General features: G+C 37.2%; 2 protein-coding genes and 1 pseudogene across 10 annotated transcripts in view; 2 read left to right on the top strand and 1 right to left on the bottom strand.

The window, feature by feature from the left end:
- LOC137236462 (rho GTPase-activating protein 39-like) overlaps nt 1-21,942 on the bottom strand; it is a 556,674-nt gene that overhangs the window by 270,611 nt on the left and 264,121 nt on the right. The gene's annotated exons all lie outside the window — the stretch shown is intronic.
- Nucleotides 1-21,942, top strand: part of LOC137237217 (hematopoietically-expressed homeobox protein HHEX-like) — a 463,868-nt pseudogene that overhangs the window by 73,619 nt on the left and 368,307 nt on the right.
- On the top strand, nt 820-5,383 carry LOC137238594 (uncharacterized). Its single transcript, XM_067763767.1, has 4 exons — nt 820-910; nt 975-1,155; nt 1,213-1,551; nt 5,069-5,383. The coding sequence occupies exons 1-4, from the start codon at nt 894-896 to the stop codon at nt 5,381-5,383; spliced, it is 852 nt and encodes a 283-aa protein (XP_067619868.1). The 5' UTR covers nt 820-893.

Raw genomic sequence — 21,942 nt, forward strand, 5'->3', positions numbered from 1 at the left:
GTAGTTTACAGTCTCTCGCACATACATAGGCGTATAAGTAAATGCATCTGTGTGTGACATCTTTCGGCTGCCTTATATACGTGTATACATGATTTGATTATTGACGTAAATACTGCTTATCGTGGCCTTTGCATCGCCTTAGTGATGGTATAACTTAGTGATGGTAATATCCGTGACAATACAATAGCGTTGCGCCGCCCAAAGTTGGGCCTAGTATGGATTAGGTCAATACAATATTTTACAAAGCCCATTCCTTTAAAGTCCATTCCAATATTCTCACAGCCTGAAATGTTAGACAAGAGGAACAAATGCAGAAGGAAAGGAAAAGTTTGCGTACAAGCTTGCTTGGTCAAGGGGAATATTTTTTTATTTCAACGCTTTCTTAGTCATAGTAACTATTTATATTGTTAGGATAAGCAAAAAAATTGTATATTTAAAAAAATCCTTTATTCGAACTAGCTTCGCGCTTACAATTTTTTATGGAACTTAATTAAGAAGCACCGCTTAGCTTGTAAGCTGGATAGCAACCGTTTGTAAAAATATGCATGAATGTTTTACTTTTCTGTACTATTCAAAAATACAGATCACACTTATATATGTATACATGCGAATAGACAAGCATATATACATGCGTTCGTATTTCCAAACTTGAGTTCGTTATAAATCATGCCTATCATGACAAACGTCGGATGGTTGCGGAGGGAGTTATACTCGATCCGACGGTATTCGGTATCATAATAAACGCATGATAAAGCAGTGTGCGGATCGATAATGTAGTGCGCGGATCGATTAAATAAATGGTATCACCGATAACGCATTCGATCCGCGTTTCAAACAAATTTACTCGTTTCTCATCCGTAGTCCATTGTGTTGCGGATCTTATTAAAATAAAGATGGAGAGCAATAAAATGTAAGGGAAAATATTTTTATATATCTTTTTTGAGTAATATATATTAAAAATTCCATTTTTTTAGGAAACGCACAACCAGCAGGGACCAGTTTAAATGCTTGGTATCTAAAATGAAGGAGCATCCCGATATAGCCAAAAATTTTACAAGAAATGCTCCAAACGAGGTAGAACAATTTTGGGAAGGCGTGCGTGATGATCTCATCTCTCTAGGATCTCCATCGAAAACCATTGCAGAATGGAAAAAGGTTTGTAGATGATTCAATAGTTAATTGAAAATATACTTAATTATGTATTAATTTTAGATTTGGTCAGACTTTATTAAGTCTGCAGTTAAGAAAAAGTTGGCACACAACAATAGAGAAATGCAAGCAACTGGTGGAGGAGAAAATAGGCAACAACCGCTAACTAGTTTGGAAGAAGATGTTGCTGATTTAGTAGGTCTAAATGACCGTGTCGGTGGCATTAGAAATGCAAAGCAGTTTGGAGTTCCTCAGAAGAAAATAACTGAGAATACCACTCCAATAAATTTAGAGCTGACGGTTGATGACGTTACTCCATCTACATCGAAGAGAACTCGTGAGGGTAGTAATCTATATACTTCACGATATGCCATGGACCATGAGTTCTTAGGAAATGAAAATGTAGAAAATCAGCAAAATATTTGCAATGCACGCAAAAAAAAAAAAAGAGACCAGAGCAATTTGATTTATTAGAAAAGCAAATAGGTGTGCAGGAGAGCTTATATTCAAAAATTAGCGAAGGTGTTGGTGCGCAAGAACTGCATTTTAGAAATGTCAAAGATGATATAAAACGACTGACTAGATCGGTAGAAAGGCTGGGTGATTACCAAAAAAAAAAATAATGAAATTCTCCAAGCTTTTCTTGAAGAGACAAAAAGGCACAATATCGCTATGGAGACGAATGCTGTTGAAAAATTGAGGGTAAAAAAAGAACTTTTAAGTATTGAGCTAGGAGGGATCACAAACAACTGGCACCTAAAAAATAAGTATAAGTATTCAAATCTGACTGAATTAGTAATTTTTTTTAGCTTTAGTTTTTATTTAATTTTAACAAATTATGTTAAATGTATATATAAGTATGAGTATTTAAATCTAAACGAAACTAAGTACCTGTGTAAATAATTAAATTTTTTTAGCTTTAGTTTTTAAAGTGCAACATTTGCCAGGAAGGCTTTTTTATTTAATTTTAACGAATTATGTTAAATGTATATATAAGTATGAGTATTTAAATCTAAACGAAACTAAGTACCTGTGTAAATAATTAAATTTTTTTAGCTTTGGTTTTTAAAGTGCAACATTTGCCAGCAAGGCTTTTTTTTTATTTAATTTTAACAAATATATACATATGTTTAGAGAAAATAAATATATTTCCTTTCACAAAAAGTTCTGTAACATTTCATTGCGAAATTGGTTTGCTTTATTTGTATATCTTTGGTGTTGTACAGGTTCACCTATTTCATAATCATCGTTTTCATAAACCCCTAAATATTCCTCTGAAATATTGTAATGGATTCGAATGTTATGAAGTGCCGTCGCAACGTTTACAATTTGAGCCACTTTTTCTGGAGAATAATGAAGTTGGTGAGCGGAAAGCAGGCATCGACACCAATTCTTCCAGACACCTATAGTGAGTTCAACAATATTGCGACCCGAGCTATGACTTTTATTGAATCGGCTTTGGGGTGTATTAGCTCCAGCATTTCGAAAGGGTGTTATCAGCCAGGGTAAAAGTGGGTACCCAGAGTCACCTAGGGCAAGATTATGTAAAACAAAATTACAATTGTATGGTTAATTTTTTTTTTAAATGCATACCCAACAATCTGGTGCTTCTGTCTCCATTTTCGTACAAGGCTTGGAAATATTTTGAAGCATCGCTATTTTCCCAAATAAAGGAATCGTGACTAGCACCTGCATATCTGCTATTCACATATCTTATTCGCAACTTATGGTCACATATTTTAAGAAAGGAAATTATTTTCGTAGTAAATTATATTGTGGAAATTAACTTACAATCATGACATTAATACTGTAATACCCTTTCCTATTATAATAAAGGGGTGCATTGTCCCCAGAAGGTTTTAAAATTTTTATATGGGTGCCATCTACACACATAACTATACCAGGAATTCTTGTTTTTCCAAAAAAATACCTTTTGGCTTCAAGCTTTTCAGTCTCCGTCATTGTCAGGCTTATCCATCTAGGGCATAGTGTTGCTTATAAAATATTAAGAACGTCGGACAGTGCTGTGGAAACTGTGGATTGCGCCATGCCAATATTAAAATCTTGTCCAGTACCATTTTGATAGCCCCCTTCAGCAAAAAATCTTAGACAGGATTCTAGTTTAAGCTCTGGTGATATTGACCATGAGTTGCGAGCGGGAGGCATTTGCCGCTTTAATATATCCAGAACATATTGAAAGGCTAACTGTTTAACAAATCTAAGGAGTACACATAAACTGACAACGTCTACTGTTCTAAATATATAATTTCTGTGAACTTATACATCATCAGGTAACCGGAGTACCTCAACAGCTTTATCTCTTACTTGCTTCCGGGTTCGTCTTGCATCCTTATTTGTGTTTTCATCAAAATCTAAATAAAACGCTATTGAATCCATATTACACATTGAACAAATATTTATTTGTGTTTTGAAATTATTGCACAGCTGGTTATGTTGATAATACAGTTTACGGATTGTAATGCAGTGCCTCCGTCGGATTCAATGATAGCATTTTAGCAATAAAGTGAATCGAGTGCGGATCGATTTAACTCCCGCCGCAACCCATCCGACGTTTGCCATGATAGGCATGAATATGTAAATTGTTAATTGTCATACACATATGTATAAGCATTTATATATAAACATACGCACACCATAAAATTTGGGAGATAAGAGAAAAATATGTATCACCGCTTCCGCGGAACAGAAAAAATGTTGAAAACGATATAATAAATGTAGCCGTCGAGCACTCAACAATGGTTTATTTTTACTCGGCATTCAATACTATAATCCGCAGAACTGGGATCGCGCTTCGCTATTCTTAAAAGTTGAATATAAGAAAAATTTAAATTTTTTTTAAACGCAGGAAAATATTGAAATAAGAACAGAAACGGGAAAAACCAAAAAAAACTTGTGAAAAATAAAAGTAAGAACAAAGTGTGCGAAAAAAGAGAAAAGTGTGAAAACCATTGAAAAAAGTTAGAAACACTGAAACTGTAAGCACTTAAAATCAAACAATTTTTGTTTATTGAAATAAATATGCAGTGAGAAGGTCTGTCGGTAGAACAGTACACAAAGGCAGCTTTGATCTGTCGGCTGAATGCCATACCATCAAACGAACGTGGTGAATGTCCAGGATTAATGCTGCAGAAGTTGTCTACGAGGAAGATCCAATGCAAGTTTTACCAGAAGAAGAGCCAGAGCAACCAAATGAAATCAGTTTGCTATGACGTGAAATAGTGTTGTTCTAACGGGAAAGGGACGTAATGCAAAGAGAAAACGACCTTTTAAAGAAGGTGGCACAGCTGGAGCTTAACGACAGGTGTGCACAGATTACGAACCCAGTATCAGTGCAGTTCGTTCTACACACGCTCCAGTTGAAATGATCAAAAGTATGTTGACCGACTATGATGGAATGTCCAACTGCGAGCTTTGGGTAAGTCAGTTCAAAGCTGTAACTGAAACTTAAGATATCGAGGAAAAGGTTAAATTGGTCCTGTTCGCCAATAACTCAAAAGATAGAGCAACTGCATGGCTGCATCCTAAAGCTAATTTCGCTGAAATAGGCATAAATATCTTAACCGAAGAGTTTATACCTACGTTCAAAACAAGCCAAAATAAATTGGTACTGTAGATGACACCTAAGTGGCACACACATAAGAAAACGAAAAAGATATACCTACGAGGTGTGCCTTAGGCATTTCTAACATTAAAGTTGGTGGTAAGTTGTTGAGAAATAAGTTTATTCAGGTATAATAGGGGCCAAATGGCGTACGCTATTCTAAAAGAAACAATAATGCTGATCATCAAACGCATCCATATATGGATAATAAAGCAAATAATTAAAAAATTAACGTAAATCAGAAAAAAATCACAAAAGGAAACCCTTCTAACTGACATACCACTGATTCCCATGCAGGGTATGCTAACGCCGGAGGAAATGTTGAAAGTTTTACCCGAATTCGATGGGAAAAAAAGCGTTGATGTGTGGCTGACCCAATTTGAAAATGTTTGTAATGCATATACATTGAGTGACAACGATAAACGCATACTTTTGCTTAAAAAATTAAAGGGCAAAGCATTGCAATGGATGCACTCCAAACCGAATTTTGTTACCGATAGTGTTGATACACTCTTAGATGAGATGCAAGACGTGTTGAAATCCAAAGACAGCAAAAAACTCTTGCGCAAAAGTTCGAAGCACGAAAATGGAAAGTTGGAGAGCATTTGTTGATTACTTTAACGACAAAGTTATGCTGTCAGTAGCAATACAACTTAGCGAAGATGAGTTTGTCCAGTATACTATTGACGGTATCGCCGACTATAAATTGCGGCAAAGGACCATCAACATCGATAACACTCCCCAAAGCCTTCATGGAGTGTCTTTATCGTTAATACAACAACAACAACAACCGCAATTGCGTACGCAGGTTTATATGCAATGCTATTCCACCAGGGCACAATTTGTGCAGGCGTTTGCAAAAATTAAAATGAAAGGCGACAAGGCAAAAAGTACAACGGTACAGCGCGAAATCAGCTGCTACAATTCTAATTCGCGTGGACATTTTGCTGCAGAGCGTAAAAACCCCAAAAGGGAAGAAGCGCATGCTCCGCGTGTGGAAGTACAGCTCATCGTGCATGCGATTGTCCAGGCAAGAAGAAGGTTGTTCAGCTGGTTGATGCAGATGAATATGAATGGGTAAAAAAATTCGATTTCATCATAAGCAGTTTTAACCATATAGACTTTTCTTTAGAATGCCTCATATATTCCGGCAGCCCGATCACTTTGATAATGAAGTCTGCTGTTCTTTAAATTTCTTTTGAATATTAATTTGAATTACTGGTTTAAATAAGTCTAAGATACATACTTTTGGAAAATTTTTATGTTCCGTTTTAATAAATAATAAACATTTTGACATACATTTTATTCTGGTCGCTGATGGGAAAATGGGTTATGAGGCTGTTCTGGGAAGAGATTTTCTTGGTACATGTAAGTTACACGCATAGGTACCATAATACCACGCAACGGCACACCCTACGATCACGTTGCTAAGCGTGTGACTTATTTAGTTCAATAGGATAAAGTCGCTGACGCGGCACACGCGCAACCATCGATCAGGTCACCTTACGTTAGTTATGGGAATCGCACGCTAAGCAATTCCTGTCTACACGCGCGAGCAGTTCTGGGTGAAGTATGGGAACTGCAATGTAAACATTTTAGTTAGGTTAAGAAGTTATTTAAGTAAGTTGCAACGTATGTTTAGGGCAGTATTTAATTAGCGTGCAAGTGGCACGAATAAAGAAGTTGTGACATTTAATCTGAAATCGTTCCTTGTTTCAATTCACAAGTATCGGAGGACAGTGAGTTCCTCCGCACCTTTAATTTTTTTACATCTCCCCCGAGACGGGAGATAACTGGCGCGCAAGCTTCGGAGTGCAGGGTTCGCGTTGCGTGTGTTAAATGAAAAGTGCAAGAAAATTAGAGAAAATTGAAAATTCCCCAATCTAACAGGAAAAAGTGAAAGAGAAAGAGAGAAAATTGAAAATTCTCCAACCTAAACGCGAAAAGAATCCTCAAATGAGACATAGGATTGTGTAGGTCACACTTATATTTTCTTACAGCTCTTATCTTTTCAGCATACCTAATCATGAACGCCGACGAAATGAAGAAGTCGCTGACTGAAATGAATGGCGCCGTGAACGCCATCCTCGCTCAGCTGAGGAAATTCGAGGAACGCCTCAAAAGCGTAGAATCGACAAACTCTGACGAGTCCATACAAGGACTTAGCCAAACCCTAGAGAGACTATAAAGTAGGGTAGAAGAGGTTCGTCGGCAATCTGTCGATAGCTAGGCAACACCAGTAGAAGAGCCTCTTGTGACTCCTCAGACGGAGGAGGATCTCAAAGAAATAGCGAGGTTACCAGATTGCGTGAAAGAACTTCAAGTGTTTGATGTATCTCGGGAGCACTATACCTCCTGGATCCATAGTGTAGAACAAGTCTTAAGTGATTATAAGCCCGTTCGGCAAAAGCCAATATATAGGGCAATTTTAAGGTACATAAGATGAAAGATTTGGGGAGCGGCAGATGTCGCCTTGGTGTCTCACAATATTCTAGATTCGGATTGGAAGAAAATCAAGGAGATTCTCTCCTTGCATTATGCGGACGTTAGGGATATCGAAACCCTTGATCAGCAACTTACCCTCATGACCCAGGGGCGACAAAAGTTGTACGAATTCTATGCCCAAATCAACAAGCAATTGTCACTCATGATAAATATGATAAGCACTGATAAATATGTGCACACAGAAACGGTGAAGGCATTGGCCGAGGCACATAGACGAAGAGCCTTGGATGTCTTCATCAGGAGGCTAAACGGCGACTTGCCGACCTTGCTTCTTATGCAGAAGCCAAAATCCTTACCTGAGGTATATTCGTCATGCCTCACGTTCATGAACGTTGATCGGCGAAACGCTATTTACCGCCCCACAAGAATTAAACAGAAGTGGCCGAATGTTCGGCGATTCGTACCAAACTCCATCACAGCGATATTTTCCTCGTGGCAGCACAGACTACTCTGGCATACCGCAGAATCCAGCCCCGAACCATTCAAGGTACAATAATGCAACCCACTCCAATGGGAGATTTGCAGACCGACATCAAAATCAGAGGGGATTCAACTTCCCATACGCTAGGTCAGGGCAAACCAGGAATAGCCACCAATCTGCGCAAAGTTGGCGCAACAACAGTGACCTCCCAACGGCTTTAAGAGTGGATGCCGGTGCATCCTCTCAAACCCGCCAGACAGGAAATTCCAGGTTTTCTAGGTACGACGGGCCAAGGAAAAATCAGTTTCCAACAAAATTTTCAAACAACGAAACAAACAAGAAACAAAAATTGTTTCATCTAGTGGCCGTAGACGAAGAGGAGGGAGAAGATGCCTCCAGTGAACAAAAAGATTCAACAGTTGACCAACTAAATTTTACAATGGGAGCCTCGTGTCCAGCGTACCATATTTAGATTATGTCACTCAGGGTCAAGGTATATTAGAGTTCTTAGTTGACACCAGCGCAAAAAAAAAACTACATTAGCGAGCGCGTAGCTTTAAACACTACCCCAGTGGAAAAACCAAAAGAATCAAAATCGACAAGAAAGTTTGCGGAAACTTTTTTCAGTTTGTTGGTAGGAATCTGCCGACTACATTCTTTGTCCTTCCCGGTCTAGAACCATTTGACGTGATAAAAGGGGATGATACTCTCTCAGAAATTAAAGCGGTGTTAGATAGGGAGCTCAATTCCCTCATCCTTAAACCAGACATCCTTCTGCCTCTTAAGCGAAAGACTGCGCAACAGGTTAACTCCATTAATATAGACATCCCCCTTGACAACTATGTCACCGAACGTACGAAAAGCAAGCTATTTGGGATACTAGAAAAGTACGAAACTTTATTCGGTCCAGTCGACCAATCCACGGAAATTCAAACCAACCTCCAGGCTGAGATAAAAACAGTAACCGAAAACCCCATTTACACCAAAAGCTATCCCTACCCCGTCAATATGCGTGGAGAGGTCGAAAGACAAATTCAGGAACTGCTTTCCCAAGGCATCATCCGTCCGTCAAGGAGTCCCTATAACTCCCCCTATGGATTGTCCCAAAGAAATCCGGCTCGAATGAAGAAAAGAAATACCGGATGTCCATTGATGTAACGATTCCCAATACATATCCCATCCCGGACATCAACGGGACTATTGCCAGCCTTGGCGAAGCCAAATATTTTACCACACTGGACTTAACGTCAGGATTCCATCAAATCCCAATGAAAAAGTGTGACATCCCTAAAACGGCATTTTCCACCATGAATGGAAAATATGAATTCCTGCGACTTCCTTTCGGGCTAAGGAATGCGCCCTCTATCCTCCAAAGAATGATAGACGATGTCCTCAAAGAATTTATAGGTCGAACTTCTTTTGTATATATCGACGATATAATTATCTTCAGCAAGGACGAGGCTACCCATTTGGAGGACATCGAAACAATTCTTTTTAGACTACTATCGTGGAAGTACCACTAAATGTTTTCGGAAACAAAATTGTGTTCGGAGCAGACTTCAGATCTACGAAGAACCGCCCCCTGGACACTCACGCCACTACGTAGGGATAAAAAACATTAGTGAAAACGAACTAATTAGAATTTGAAAGAAAAACTGAGCCCAAATGTCATCAATGGTATCAAGATACCGGAAGATCAGTTAGGCCTATTACAGAGAGTTTATTTAGACCATTTTACCAACTATAAGGTACGAATAGCGCAAACCCTTGTGGAGGATTTAAGAAATCCAGATAGTGTGTGAGGCAATAACAAAGGAGCACAAGAGGGCTCACCGTAATGCCACGGAGAATAGGTAACAATTTCTTGAGCGTTGCTATTTTCCCAAGATGAGCAGTCAAATTAGGAAATATGTACTGGCTTGTGAGACGTGTAAATTCAGTAAGTACGACAGGCACCCCCATAGGCCAGAATTACAGGCTACACCAATCCCATCGCGACCATGCGAGATCCTTCACATAGATATATTCGAAATTCAGGGGGAAAATTTTTTGAGTTGCATCGATAAATTTTCTAAATTCGCAAAGCTTTTCCACATCAGAAACAAAGAAACCCTGCACCTTAGGCAAAAAATAGTGAAACTTCTGCACTATTTCACCACCCCTAGAATTTTAGTGACTGATAACGAACGCGGATTGATTAGCCCTGTTATACAAAGCTTGTTAGAATCTCTAGGAATTCAGCTTTACCGCACCCCAACTCAGAGGAGTGAGGTGAACGGCCAATCCGACAAATTTCACTCTAAGTTACTTGAAATTTTTAGATGCCTAAAGGCGGAGAATGAAGCCCTCAGGACCAAGGAACTTGTTATCATAGCTGTAGATCGCTATAATAATTCCGTTCACTCGGTAACGAACAAAAGACCAACAGACATTTTTTTTAATCGCTCACAAGCCTCCAACTTCCAAGAACTTGACCAGAGCAGAAAAATGAATATCCAAATTAAAGCACTATTGAGGGAAAAGCAAATGGCTCAGACAAAAAGACACAATAAAAAAAGGATGCTACCGGAGCGTTATGACGAAAATGACGTCATATATGTGAAGGATAAGCAAATAAAGGGGAAGCAAAAACCTCTATACAAAAAAAATCGTTTCAAAAGACAATAAAGTTTCAGTCACCACACTTAGTGGGGAAAAAATTCATAAACTCCACATTAAAAATATAAAAAGAAGGGGACAAACTACCCACACACAATAAAACAAACAAACATACAAAAAGCCTCCCAGCCGTACTTTCTAACATAAAAAACCATACCATGAAAGTCAACTTCGAGTACATCCACGACATCACAATAGAAAATGTTAAGTATCTAGGCTATGTCAATGAAAAAATCAATTTTTCTATCGTTACTGAGGCTATCTCGATTTGCGCAATAGCCCGTATTGCCGGAACGCTGTGGAGATGTTACACAAAGAAACTAGACCTTCCACCTGTTCAACTTCCTACGCATTGAACGGGAAACATTAGCATAAATGGGATCCCCATAGGCAAATCTGCACCTGAATTTTATCGCTCAGATCCTAGCCTGCCAGCCACAAGCGTCAGTACTAAATCATCACCAGAAAGTCGCAATCACTCCTTACAAAATTTCTCCCCCTCACGCTTTTTGACATTTGATCTACGAGACGCAAATCTTTAAAGGATGAGGAGTTACACGCATAGGTACCATAATACCACGCAACGCCACACCCTACGATCACGTTGCTAAGCGTGTGACTTATTTAGTTCAATAGGATAAAGTCGCTGACGCGGCACACGCGCAACCATCGATCAGGTCACCTTACGTTAGTTATGGGAATCGCACGCTAAGCAATTCCTGTCTACACGCGAGTTATGTGGAATGCCCCCCATACCGAAGAAAAAGGGAAAACAAGTATATTTTAAAATATACTTGTTCACCCAAAATAAGAACTTAGTTGTCTTAACTAATGCTTGCTCAGCATTTCACATCAGGCCACCCACACAATAAATAAAGTAAATAAGATACTTTGTTGCAACCAGCTAAACTGGGCTTTGTGTATGACTCCACTTTGGAATCATACAAATGCACAAACATACATACCTTAATACAAAACCAATTCAGTTGATGCCTCTGCTTATGTTGTTCTACAGAGGCATACAGATATACAAACTGACATACTTATTGGTGTCAACATTCGGGAATGCAAAACATTCCTGAATGAAATGAGATACCCCAATAAGCATAATAAATAATAATACTGACTGCAACTATGTTGCAGCCAAAGTACATATGTGGGAATATGTGAATTGTTGAGGGGGCTTAGTAAATAGGTAATTATGTATATGCATCGGAAAGATGCTTTATGTATTTAGGTTAAGCAACTTATTGGAAAATATTGAAGAGGCAGTTGTTGCCCGGAATTTAACCACGACCTGTCGATAGCGGTCGAATAAAAGGAATTAAACGCTAATTCCTAAAGCACTAAACAGTTATACGTAATAAGTAATTTCTACCAATATCTTGAATATCCCAAATTAAATAAAATATTATTGAATCGAAACTAAAGCGTAGTTATTACCGAAGGCACTATCGAACCGTAAGTAGTATCCTGCCCAGCGTCTAACTTAAAGACGTAACTGGCGCAGTCGCGGCGAACCGAAAAAAAAACTGAAGTGAAAAAAAAAAATAAATAAAAAAATAATTTAATAAAATAATAATTATTCGGGCGGCAACTCAATAATAACATAAAATAGAAAAGAAAAAAAAAATAATAATAAAAACTGCGGTATAACGAAGTGGAATAGCGGCATACTGAAGTGGAATATTAGATCCGACACCGAGGAAAAGGATACGGAAACCCATCACAGCTGTAGCAACACCGGAGAACGAGCTAAAGCAGGGTGAGCAGGAAGAAAAAAAGAAAAAAAAAATTTTTTTTTTATTATTGTGAATAAGTAGTGCGATTAAGTAATTGGTAATTGTGAAACAGAGAAATATAGATTGAAAAGGAAAAATAAGAAGAAAGAGGAAAAGGATATTGCAATCCTTAATATTTTATAGAAAAAGAAAAAGGGGGAAGGAAGAATATTGTAACCCCTAAAGTTCTGAAAAAAAAAAAAAATGATATACAGATATATTAATAATAATAAAGCGGAAAGCGTTGGTAAAGGAAAAGGAAAGTTATTTTTTTTTTGAAAAGGCAATCGTTGGCAAAATATTTTTTTGTTGTTTGTGTGTGTTGGTTTGTTGAGAAAAAAACAGGAAAAAAAAAAGAAAAATGGCTCAAAATGTAGAGGCTTGCCTTGTGGCTATTACAAGACTGTTGCAGGAAAATGCTGCACAGCGTAATACTACAGTTAGGCAGAGGATAGAAAAGGACCTCAAATATTTACAACCCTTTGAGGGTAATACAAAGAAATTGCCATCATTTATCCAAACGGTGGATAGAATTTTGGCAGACTATACAACAGAACAGGAGGAAGCATTTAGGGTGGTTTACGATATGAAGATAGGAGGATCGGCCAAAAATTGTTTGTCCCTAAGTCCACCAGATAAGTGGGACGAGTGTAAGGTTAAATTGAGGCAACATTTTCGGTCAACAAAAGACCAGATGTCGATTACAAACGACATCACAAATTTAAGAGTAGACTCAATTGCCGAATTGAGTCGAAAAACAAAGGATATCCTTGATAATATCACCGAGCTTAGCGCTCTAAGCGACAATGGTGGTACGTGAGATACTTACGGGGATGCTCCTTCAACGAATTAAACAATTAGCGTTAGGTTCGTTTGCCTGCGCTATTAGAAATGTTGTAAAATGGCCGCAAATGGCGGATTTCATATATAATTTTATAGGATTGGATTCGGGAAATCTGAATCCAATGTATATTGCAAATAAGCGAACACAAAATTATAACTCCCGACCACAAAATAGTGGGTATAGGCAGGGAAATAATTTTGCAAGGCAACATAGCAGCGGCTATAATAATAATAACGGTGGTACGGCCGCGAATAATTCAGGTAGGTATAGCGGCCGTTCACAAAATAATTTTTTTTCAAATAACAGAATTGGGCAGCCTAATAATTGGCAAACAAACGGTAGGTATGAGTCAGGTCGGTATAACAAGCAAAGTGGCCAACAGGTAAGTAACCGACCTCAGAACAGCCAGCAGGTAGGTAGCCGACCCCAAAGTGGTCATCAGGTAGGCAGTCGGCAACAAAACAATAACTTTAATAATAACAGGCAAAATACCTCCCAGCAGACAAGACGTTCAAATGAGCCTCAACCCATGGACGTCGATGCTGCAAGTCAAGTGGAAAACACCAACACAAATGATGAGTTTTTTACAAACTATCCTCGGGTGGTGAAAATAAAATATTAATAATTTTGACACTGTTTAATGAAAAGTTTTTGACATTGGTGGATCCGGGATCCACCATCAGTATTATGAAAAGAGAAACATTTGATAAATATAATTTGCCAGTTGTTGAGGGGAATAAAATAATAATAAATACGTTGAATGGGAATATTAGGGGTGCAAACGAGAGAGTTGCCTCCCCCTGTCCCTCTGAATTTCAATATGTTAATAATGCAAAAATGAGTTGGTTAAAAATGGATTTTGATAAACCATATGACCTGTTGCTAAGAAATGATTTTATATTAAGAAATTTCAAAATAATTGACATAGAAAATGAGGAAATTGAACTTTTGAATGGCGTTAAAATACCATTTTATTCAAAAACAATCCAAGAGCAAGTTTACGCACTGGAATCGGGAAAATTGCAAAATATTCAACTTGATCATCTAAAATCAGATGAACGAAAAGGGGTTGAAAAATTGCTTAAAAAATACGAAAAATTAATATATAGAGAGGGGGACATCCTAACAAATACAAAAGCGGTGGCTCATGAAATAAAGACCACTACAAACCAGCAAATTAATTCAAAAATTTATAGATTACCTCCTAAACACGAAAAGGGGGCTATTAAGCAAATAACAGACCTGGAAAAGCAGGGTATAATTCAAAAAAGTAGGAGTAAGTATAGCTCTCCTATTATAATAGTACCAAAGAAAGATGACAAATCGGGAAATAGGAAGTTTCGTTTGGTGGTTGATTACCGTAGGCTTAACCAGATAACCATTGACGATAAGTATCCTTTGCCAAATATTGAAGGAATCTTGGACAAGTTGGGCAAAGCACAGTACTTTAGCACCCTTGATCTCGCAAAAGGTTACCATCAGATTTTAATGGCATCTAAGGATATTGAAAAAACTGCTTTCGTTTCCCCATTAGGTTTGTACGAGTATGTTAGAATGCCGCTTGGGTTGAAAGATGCCCCGGCTACTTTTCAAAGACTTATGAATGACATACTAAGAGAGTATATTAATAAAATATGTGTCGTTTATTTGGATGACATTTTGACATTTTCCACTTCATTGGAGGAACATTTGAGCTCCATAGATAGAATTTTTTCAAAGCTACAAGAACACAATTTGAAGATCCAGGCGGATAAGTGCAGTTTCTTAAGGAAAGAAACAAAATTTTTAGGGCAAACCTTAACTAAAGAAGGTATAAAGCCCAATAAAGATAAAATTGCAGTGATTTTAGATTTAAAAGTACCAAGAACGGAAAGACAACTGAAGAGCTTTTTGGGAGCTACAGGGTACTACAGGAAATTTATAAAAGATTATTCAAAAATAGCATATCCAATGATTAAATATTTGAAAAAAGGGTGTAAAATAAACCCTAATGACCCACAATATATTTCGAGCTTTGAGAATCTCACACCTCTCACTTCTTCCCACCCAATCCTTAAATACCCAGAGTATGATAAAGAATTTTCAATCACGACATATGCAAGTGATTACGCCATTGGAGCAGTATTGTCACAACAGGGTCAGCCAGTATGCTATATTTCAAGAACTCTGAATAACCATGAGCAAAATTATGCCATTACCGATAAGGAGTTTCTGGCAATTATTTATGCAATTACATATTTTAGACCATACATATATGGCAATAAATTTAAAATAATCACTGACCACTGTCCGATTGTGTACCTTAATAATAAATATAAGGGAAAAGGGTTTTAGCAACGTCACCAGAGCTGGCTTTTGAAATTGCAAGAGTAAAATTACAAAATAGAATATGTAAAGGGAAAGAATAATGTGGTAGCAGATTTTTTAAGCCGAATCGAGAATTCACCAAAGATAAATGAAAATAATGATAAGGAATCAAATTTGGAAATGTCGGATACGATACATTCGGCCGAGGAAGAATTATTGGATCATTTTGCTATAAAGGAGGAAATTGTCAATAAGTACATGACTCAAATCATAGTGACATATAGCCCTCAAGCTGAAATCCAAACGATACATGGTAGGAAGATAATAGAAATTGATCCCTTGAATAATGAAGTAACGTTAAAAAGAATATTGGAAAGGCACATTAAGGGTGGCAAAGTTGGAATTTTTTCTGAAGTTGAAGATAGGGATTATCATAAAATTCAATTGTTACTAATATCCATGTTCTCCTGTAATAGCAAGCTGGAATTCGTAAAGTGCACAAAGAGAGCAACAGATATCTTGCAGGAAGAAGAACTGCATAGACAAATCTCTTTGTATCACAATAATGAATCGATGCACAGCGGCATTGGAGAAACATATAATACACTGAAAGAAAAAATTTTTTATCCAAAAATTAGGGATCACGTTCAGTTAATAATAAATAACTGTGAGAAGTGTAAACAGATAAAATATGATAGGAAGCCTATAAAACCAAAATTTAGTATAACGGAAACCCCTACAGATAAAAATGAAATTGTTCACATAGATATTTTTCACTTTAACAAACATTCGTTTGTTACCACAATAGACAAATTAACAAAATTTGCAGCAGCATATAGAATTACTGATAGGTATTGGAGGTCAAAGAAGACCATACTAATGGAAAAATTTGCAAAATTCGGGAAACCTAAGAAAGTTATAATGGATAATGAATTTAGAGCAGAACAATTAATAGAGTATCTGAATGCCGAAAATATTGAGGTCCACTTAACTAAACCCAATAACCACACTGGTAATGCAGACATTGAGAGACTTCACTCAACCCTGTTGGAAAAACTAACAGGAATTGATGATACGAGTCGTCTTTCAACAGAAATGAGGATGCAGATGGTTATAGCTAACTATAACGATCGATATCACTCAACTATCAAGTGCTCTCCAAGGTTCGCTAAAGAAAGCATTTGTCCATCCATCATTTGTCCATACACCGAAAATAGAGAGACAGGGCCAATTAAAAATTATAAAAGAGTAAGGCATAAGGATCAACCATATTTCAGAATTAACCCGCTGCAAAACGTTCACCCTTCCAACATAAAAAGACCACACAAATTTGCGAATTTGCCTAACCTAAACCCCTATGATAATGATGATGATAAGTTCAGTACAGCAGCCCATAATGTGGATGCTTGAAAGAAAAAAGAGGAAAAAGGGAAACAACACCATGTGGCACACCCTTTACAAATTATGCATACTACAAATATGAATTGTCGCTAAATTTAATATCCCACTAATATAGCTCCATCAATGTCTCCCCAGCGTCGCCTCGTGGATGTCGATTTAAGAACTATTGTTCCGACAACCTCTTTCACGGTTTTTGATTTCCATATATCTTTCAAGATTCCGACAGGTGTCCAGTCGTGGAAGTAGAAAGATTAGAGGCTAAGATTAAAACAATTCGTCCTGAGAGAATTGGTAGACATAAGAGAGGCCTAATAAACGTAGTAGGTTGATGAAGTAGATGGATGATTAAGATAGACAGGAAATTTTAGGATATTTAGAAGTACAAAAGACAAATGATCATAATATAATAAAGCTGTAAACCAACAGATAACAATTAATAATCATTTTAACGACAGCATTAGTCTGATTAGGGAAACAATACAGGAAGACGGAAAAAATTAAAAAATTCATAAAAGGAGCTAATGAGCAGAAAAGGCATTTTTACGAGCAGTTCTTGTTTAATGACTTCATTACTAAACTAAGATATTTGGAAAGCAGAGTTAACGATATACAAAATAATATAGCAGCGGCCAAGTACAACTTGGTACACCCAGGAATTTTGACTAAGGAAGAAATTGATTGTTCTTAGATAGAGTTTTATAAATTGAAAATGGCAAAAATGGGAGTATTAGCATACAAGAATCAGTCGCTAGTGATAGCAATAAAAATACCAAAGAATTATATTTCAACAGATTTGAAACTCATAATCCCATTGCCAAACACGGAAAAATTAGACATTAAAACAGAAAAAGAATACATTGTTACAGTAAACAAAGTACACCTAAACTATAGAAAGGATACTCCTTTAAAGGATTTGAAACGAAGCAAAAATTGCATATTTAAAAACGATTGTCTCTTTAAAAGAAATAATAAAACTAGAATTGTTAACATAGATGATGATACATTATTGATTGTAAATGCACATGAAAGGGCCTTAAGCCAAAATTGCGATAATAGAGAAATCGTATTTTGATTACATTCACAAATTGTAAAATTGAAATAGACAATGACATTTTTGAAAATAATAAAGTAGAGTTTGCAGAAAAATTTCACTACCCTGTAAAAATGTTAAATCAGAGCTCTAAACAGGACATACTGTTTAAAGAAATAGAAATTAAAAATGTCGAAAATTTGAAAGAAATTAAAGAATTAAAATACCATAAAAATGTCTCGTATGGTATAAATATAACAATAGCCATATGCTTGCTAATAATGATCGCCATGCTGACGGTGTTTTTCCGTAAGAAAAATTTAAAAATAAAAATTGTAAATGAAAAAAATAAAGAAAGGCCAAATCCTAACGCTGGGAGAATAATGTTAGTAGAAGCAGCCCCCAAGCAAATTGTAAATTTAGATAAAATGCCTCTGGAGAGTCCTAACTCTAACGGTGGGGGAGTTATGTGGAATGCCCCCCATACCGAAGAAAAAGGGAAAACAAGTATATTTTAAAATATACTTGTTCACCCAAAATAAGAACTGAGTTGTCTTAAGTAATGCTTGCTCAGCATTTCACATCAGGCCACCCACACAATAAATAAAGTAAATAAGATACTTTGTTGCAACCAGCTAAACTGGGCTTTGTGTATGACTCCACTTTGGAAGCATACAGATGTACAAACATACATACATTAATAGAAACCAATTCAGTTGATGCCTCTGCTTATGTTGTTCTACAGAGGCATACAGATATAAGTTAAGGCAACCGCTTACCAAGTTGACCCTTACCAACGGCCTGCACGCGCAACTTCATTAAATGCTTCATCATCGGTTTAATTGTAACAAACAACAGTCAGCAATAAGCACAGTAAATAACAGTTAGCAACGATCGCAGTAAACAACAATCAGCAATAGTTCGATTTTGGGCAATAACAAGAAATAGGGCACACATGCAAATGCAACGTGACGTATGGCCAATGATAGGTGTAATTTTAAGTTAAGACATTCATTGTAATTATTCTTAAGTTGAATCACAACCAATAAATATGAAAGCGGACGCAAGTCCGCTACCTTTTTAAAAAATATAAAACGTACTATAAAACGTTAATTGGCGCCCAACGAAGGGGCCGGTGTTATTGTGTTCGATAAAATAAATATTCGGTCGAATAGTATTTGGCAAAAAGTGCCAACGCGAAAAAACGAGTTTCGTGAATATCGAGGCAAAAGCCAGCCCCAAAGAACCCAGAGTTGGATTCCTGTAGGAAGAACGCGATTTGGCGATACCAGAGTAGCGGCAGCAAAAAGGAGCAATATCCCACCTCCAGGAGGCGCTTACCGTAAGATTAGTTTAGGTAATATAAAAATTTTTTTTTCCCTAAAGTGAAATTATATCGAAGTGATTGAAAAAAAAGGAAAGAAATTACATATATCGAAATTATACCAAAATATTAAAGTCAAAAAAAAATTATCAATTATTGAGGCAAAATAAATTATATCGAAATTATATCAGAATATTTTAGCGAAAAAAAAAATATTTATTATCAATTATTGAGAGAAAAGAAATTAGGACAGACATAAGAAATCTTGAAAAAAAAAAACCCAAAAGAAAGAATAAGAATCTCAATCTAATATACCAATTTATAATAATATCTGGCTTGTACAGCCATAAAATAATATAATTCAAAGCTGCGATTCACCACGTTCGTGAGGACCCTCCAGCTTATAACAGCGAATATTCTCTGCGATTCACCACCAAAGGGACCCTCCAGAGAATAATAATTCAAAAAAAAAAAAAAAAAAAAAAAAAAAAAAACACCCTATATTAATAGTATTAATAATAGCAAACTGAAATAATATAAATTTTTTCCAAATAATGTCAAACCCTAACGGTTTAATCCGACCCCCTGTGTTAAATGCACACGCGCCTAACCCACCTTCTCAACCAACTGCCGCTCCTTCAGGTCAATTTAATATGGATCAATTAACAACCATAGTGACAGGACTTGTCACCAATATCCTTAAGCAGGAAGGACGAAATTTAGTACAAGCAGCCCTTAACCCAAACGCTTGCTTTTCCAACATATCTGACGTAACCATAGACGAAAACCACTTGAACAACATAACGGAACTCGACAAAATACCGGACGTTGTTCGATGCCTCCGCGAATTTTCTGGTAATCCAGGAGAGTTTAACTCTTGGAAAAAAAGCGTAGATCGTATCCTTCAGATCTACGAGCCCCTAAAAGGAACGCCAAAATACTACGGCATCCTTAACGTTATAAGGAACAAAGTTGTGGGCAACGCCGATATTGCTCTCGAATCTTACAATACACCATTGGATTGGAAGGGTATTTCAAGATGCCTTACTCTCCATTACGCCGATAAGCGAGATTTAGGTACTCTCGAGTACCAAATGACCTCTCTAGTGCAGGGCAACCTCACTATTCAAGAATTCTACCAACGCGTTTATTCCCATCTCTCCCTTATCCTCAATAAGCTTGGATGCATGGAAATCGGTGCAGAATCTATGCATTTACTTACCCGCACATACCGTGATAAAGCCCTCGACACTTTCATACGAGGACTGAAAGGTGATCTACCAAGATTGCTTGGTATGAGAGAGCCAGTATATCTTCCCCAAGCTCTTCACCTGTGCCTAAAATTGGAGAACCAAAGCTTTCGTTCCCATTACGCAATGAATAGCAATAGCGCAAATAGGAAGCCTCATGACTTCCGACCACCTCTACCACCCAAAAAACCAGTTAATGAATTTTACCCCCAGTTGGCATACATGCCAAGACCTCAGATGCAAGCGCAGAATCTTGCGTATCACTATCGCCCTCAACCTACCTTTAACAATTTCCAAAATAATCAACAAAATAGACCATTTGGTCAACAAACCCCTTTCAAAACTCAACTTCCACGTCCAGAACCAATGGACGTCGACAAATCCCTACATTCAAGAGTGGTACATTATATGAATAGACCACAAGCCAATAATGGTGTGAAGAGACAATCAAACTCTTCACAACAAGTACCCCTAAAACAACAGAGGAATTTCCACGTAGAGGCAGGTGAGCAAGATTACCAGCAAGACCACCAACAAAACTACCAACAAGATCCACAATTCAACACTGGCCAATACTATCAACCAAACTGGACTCCTACTGCACAGGAGTACGAGACAGCATTAACAGCAGAAGAAAATGGACAATCAGTCCAAGAATACGCTGAGGGATGCTCATATCCTGAAAAGCAGGACCATATTGATATCCATTTTTTAGAATGAAAAGTTCTTCGTTACCCTACGTCGAATGTATAACGAAGAACGGAAAAATTCTTAAAATGTTGATCGATACAGGATCGAGCAAAAATTATATCCAACCCTGTCACGTCCCAAAGAAAATACCCAACGACGAACCTTTCATCACGAACTCTATTGCCGGACAGGTTGCAATTACCCACCATTCCATCATTAATATATTTGGCAAAAATGACACACCTTTGAAATTCTTCTTACTTCCCACATTAAAATCCTTTGACGGAATAATAGGAAATGACAGTCTTAAGGACCTTTGTTCAACAATAAATATACGCGACGATACCCTGACATTAGGTAATGGCCTAAGAATAAAAATTAGACAAAAACTTTCTCCAACCGTTAATAAAATTGACATTAGAACTGACCATATAACACCTACACAAAAACAACACATACACAATTTGACTAGACGTTATCCACATCTTTTTACAGAGCCCGATGAAAAATTAACATACACCACTACAGTAGTAGGAGAAATCAGGACCTCCTCTGATACCCCAGTCTATACAAGATACTACCCATACCCCCTTGCTATGAGAGACTTCGTAACAAAAGAAATATGAAATCTACTAAAAGATGGAATCATCAGACCATCCCGTTCACCATATAACTCACCCGTGTGGGTTGTGCCAAAAAAAATTGATGCATCAGGACAAAGAAAATATAGACTAGTAATAGATTACAGAAAACTTAACACTCAAACAATAGCTGACAGATACCCAATCCCAGAAATCAATGAGGTTATCTCACAGCTGGGAAACAACAAATATTTTTCCGTTCTCGACCTGAAAAGTGGCTTCCATCAGATTCCATTAAAGGAATCAGACATTGAGAAGACAGCATTTTCGATTAACAACGGGAAGTACGAAATCACAAGACTTTCGTTCGGACTAAAGA

Source organism: Eurosta solidaginis, chromosome 1 (assembly GCF_040869045.1).
Source record: "Eurosta solidaginis isolate ZX-2024a chromosome 1, ASM4086904v1, whole genome shotgun sequence".
NCBI classification, from domain to species: domain Eukaryota; kingdom Metazoa; phylum Arthropoda; class Insecta; order Diptera; family Tephritidae; genus Eurosta; species Eurosta solidaginis.

Bases quoted from the DNA above. Each gene is read 5' to 3' on its own strand.
- LOC137238594 (XM_067763767.1), top strand. The intron at 1,156-1,212 runs GTTTGTAGATGA...TATTAATTTTAG, and splicing joins CCATTGCAGAATGGAAAAAG to ATTTGGTCAGACTTTATTAA. The intron at 1,552-5,068 runs GTAGAAAATCAG...ATTCCCATGCAG, and splicing joins AGTTCTTAGGAAATGAAAAT to GGTATGCTAACGCCGGAGGA.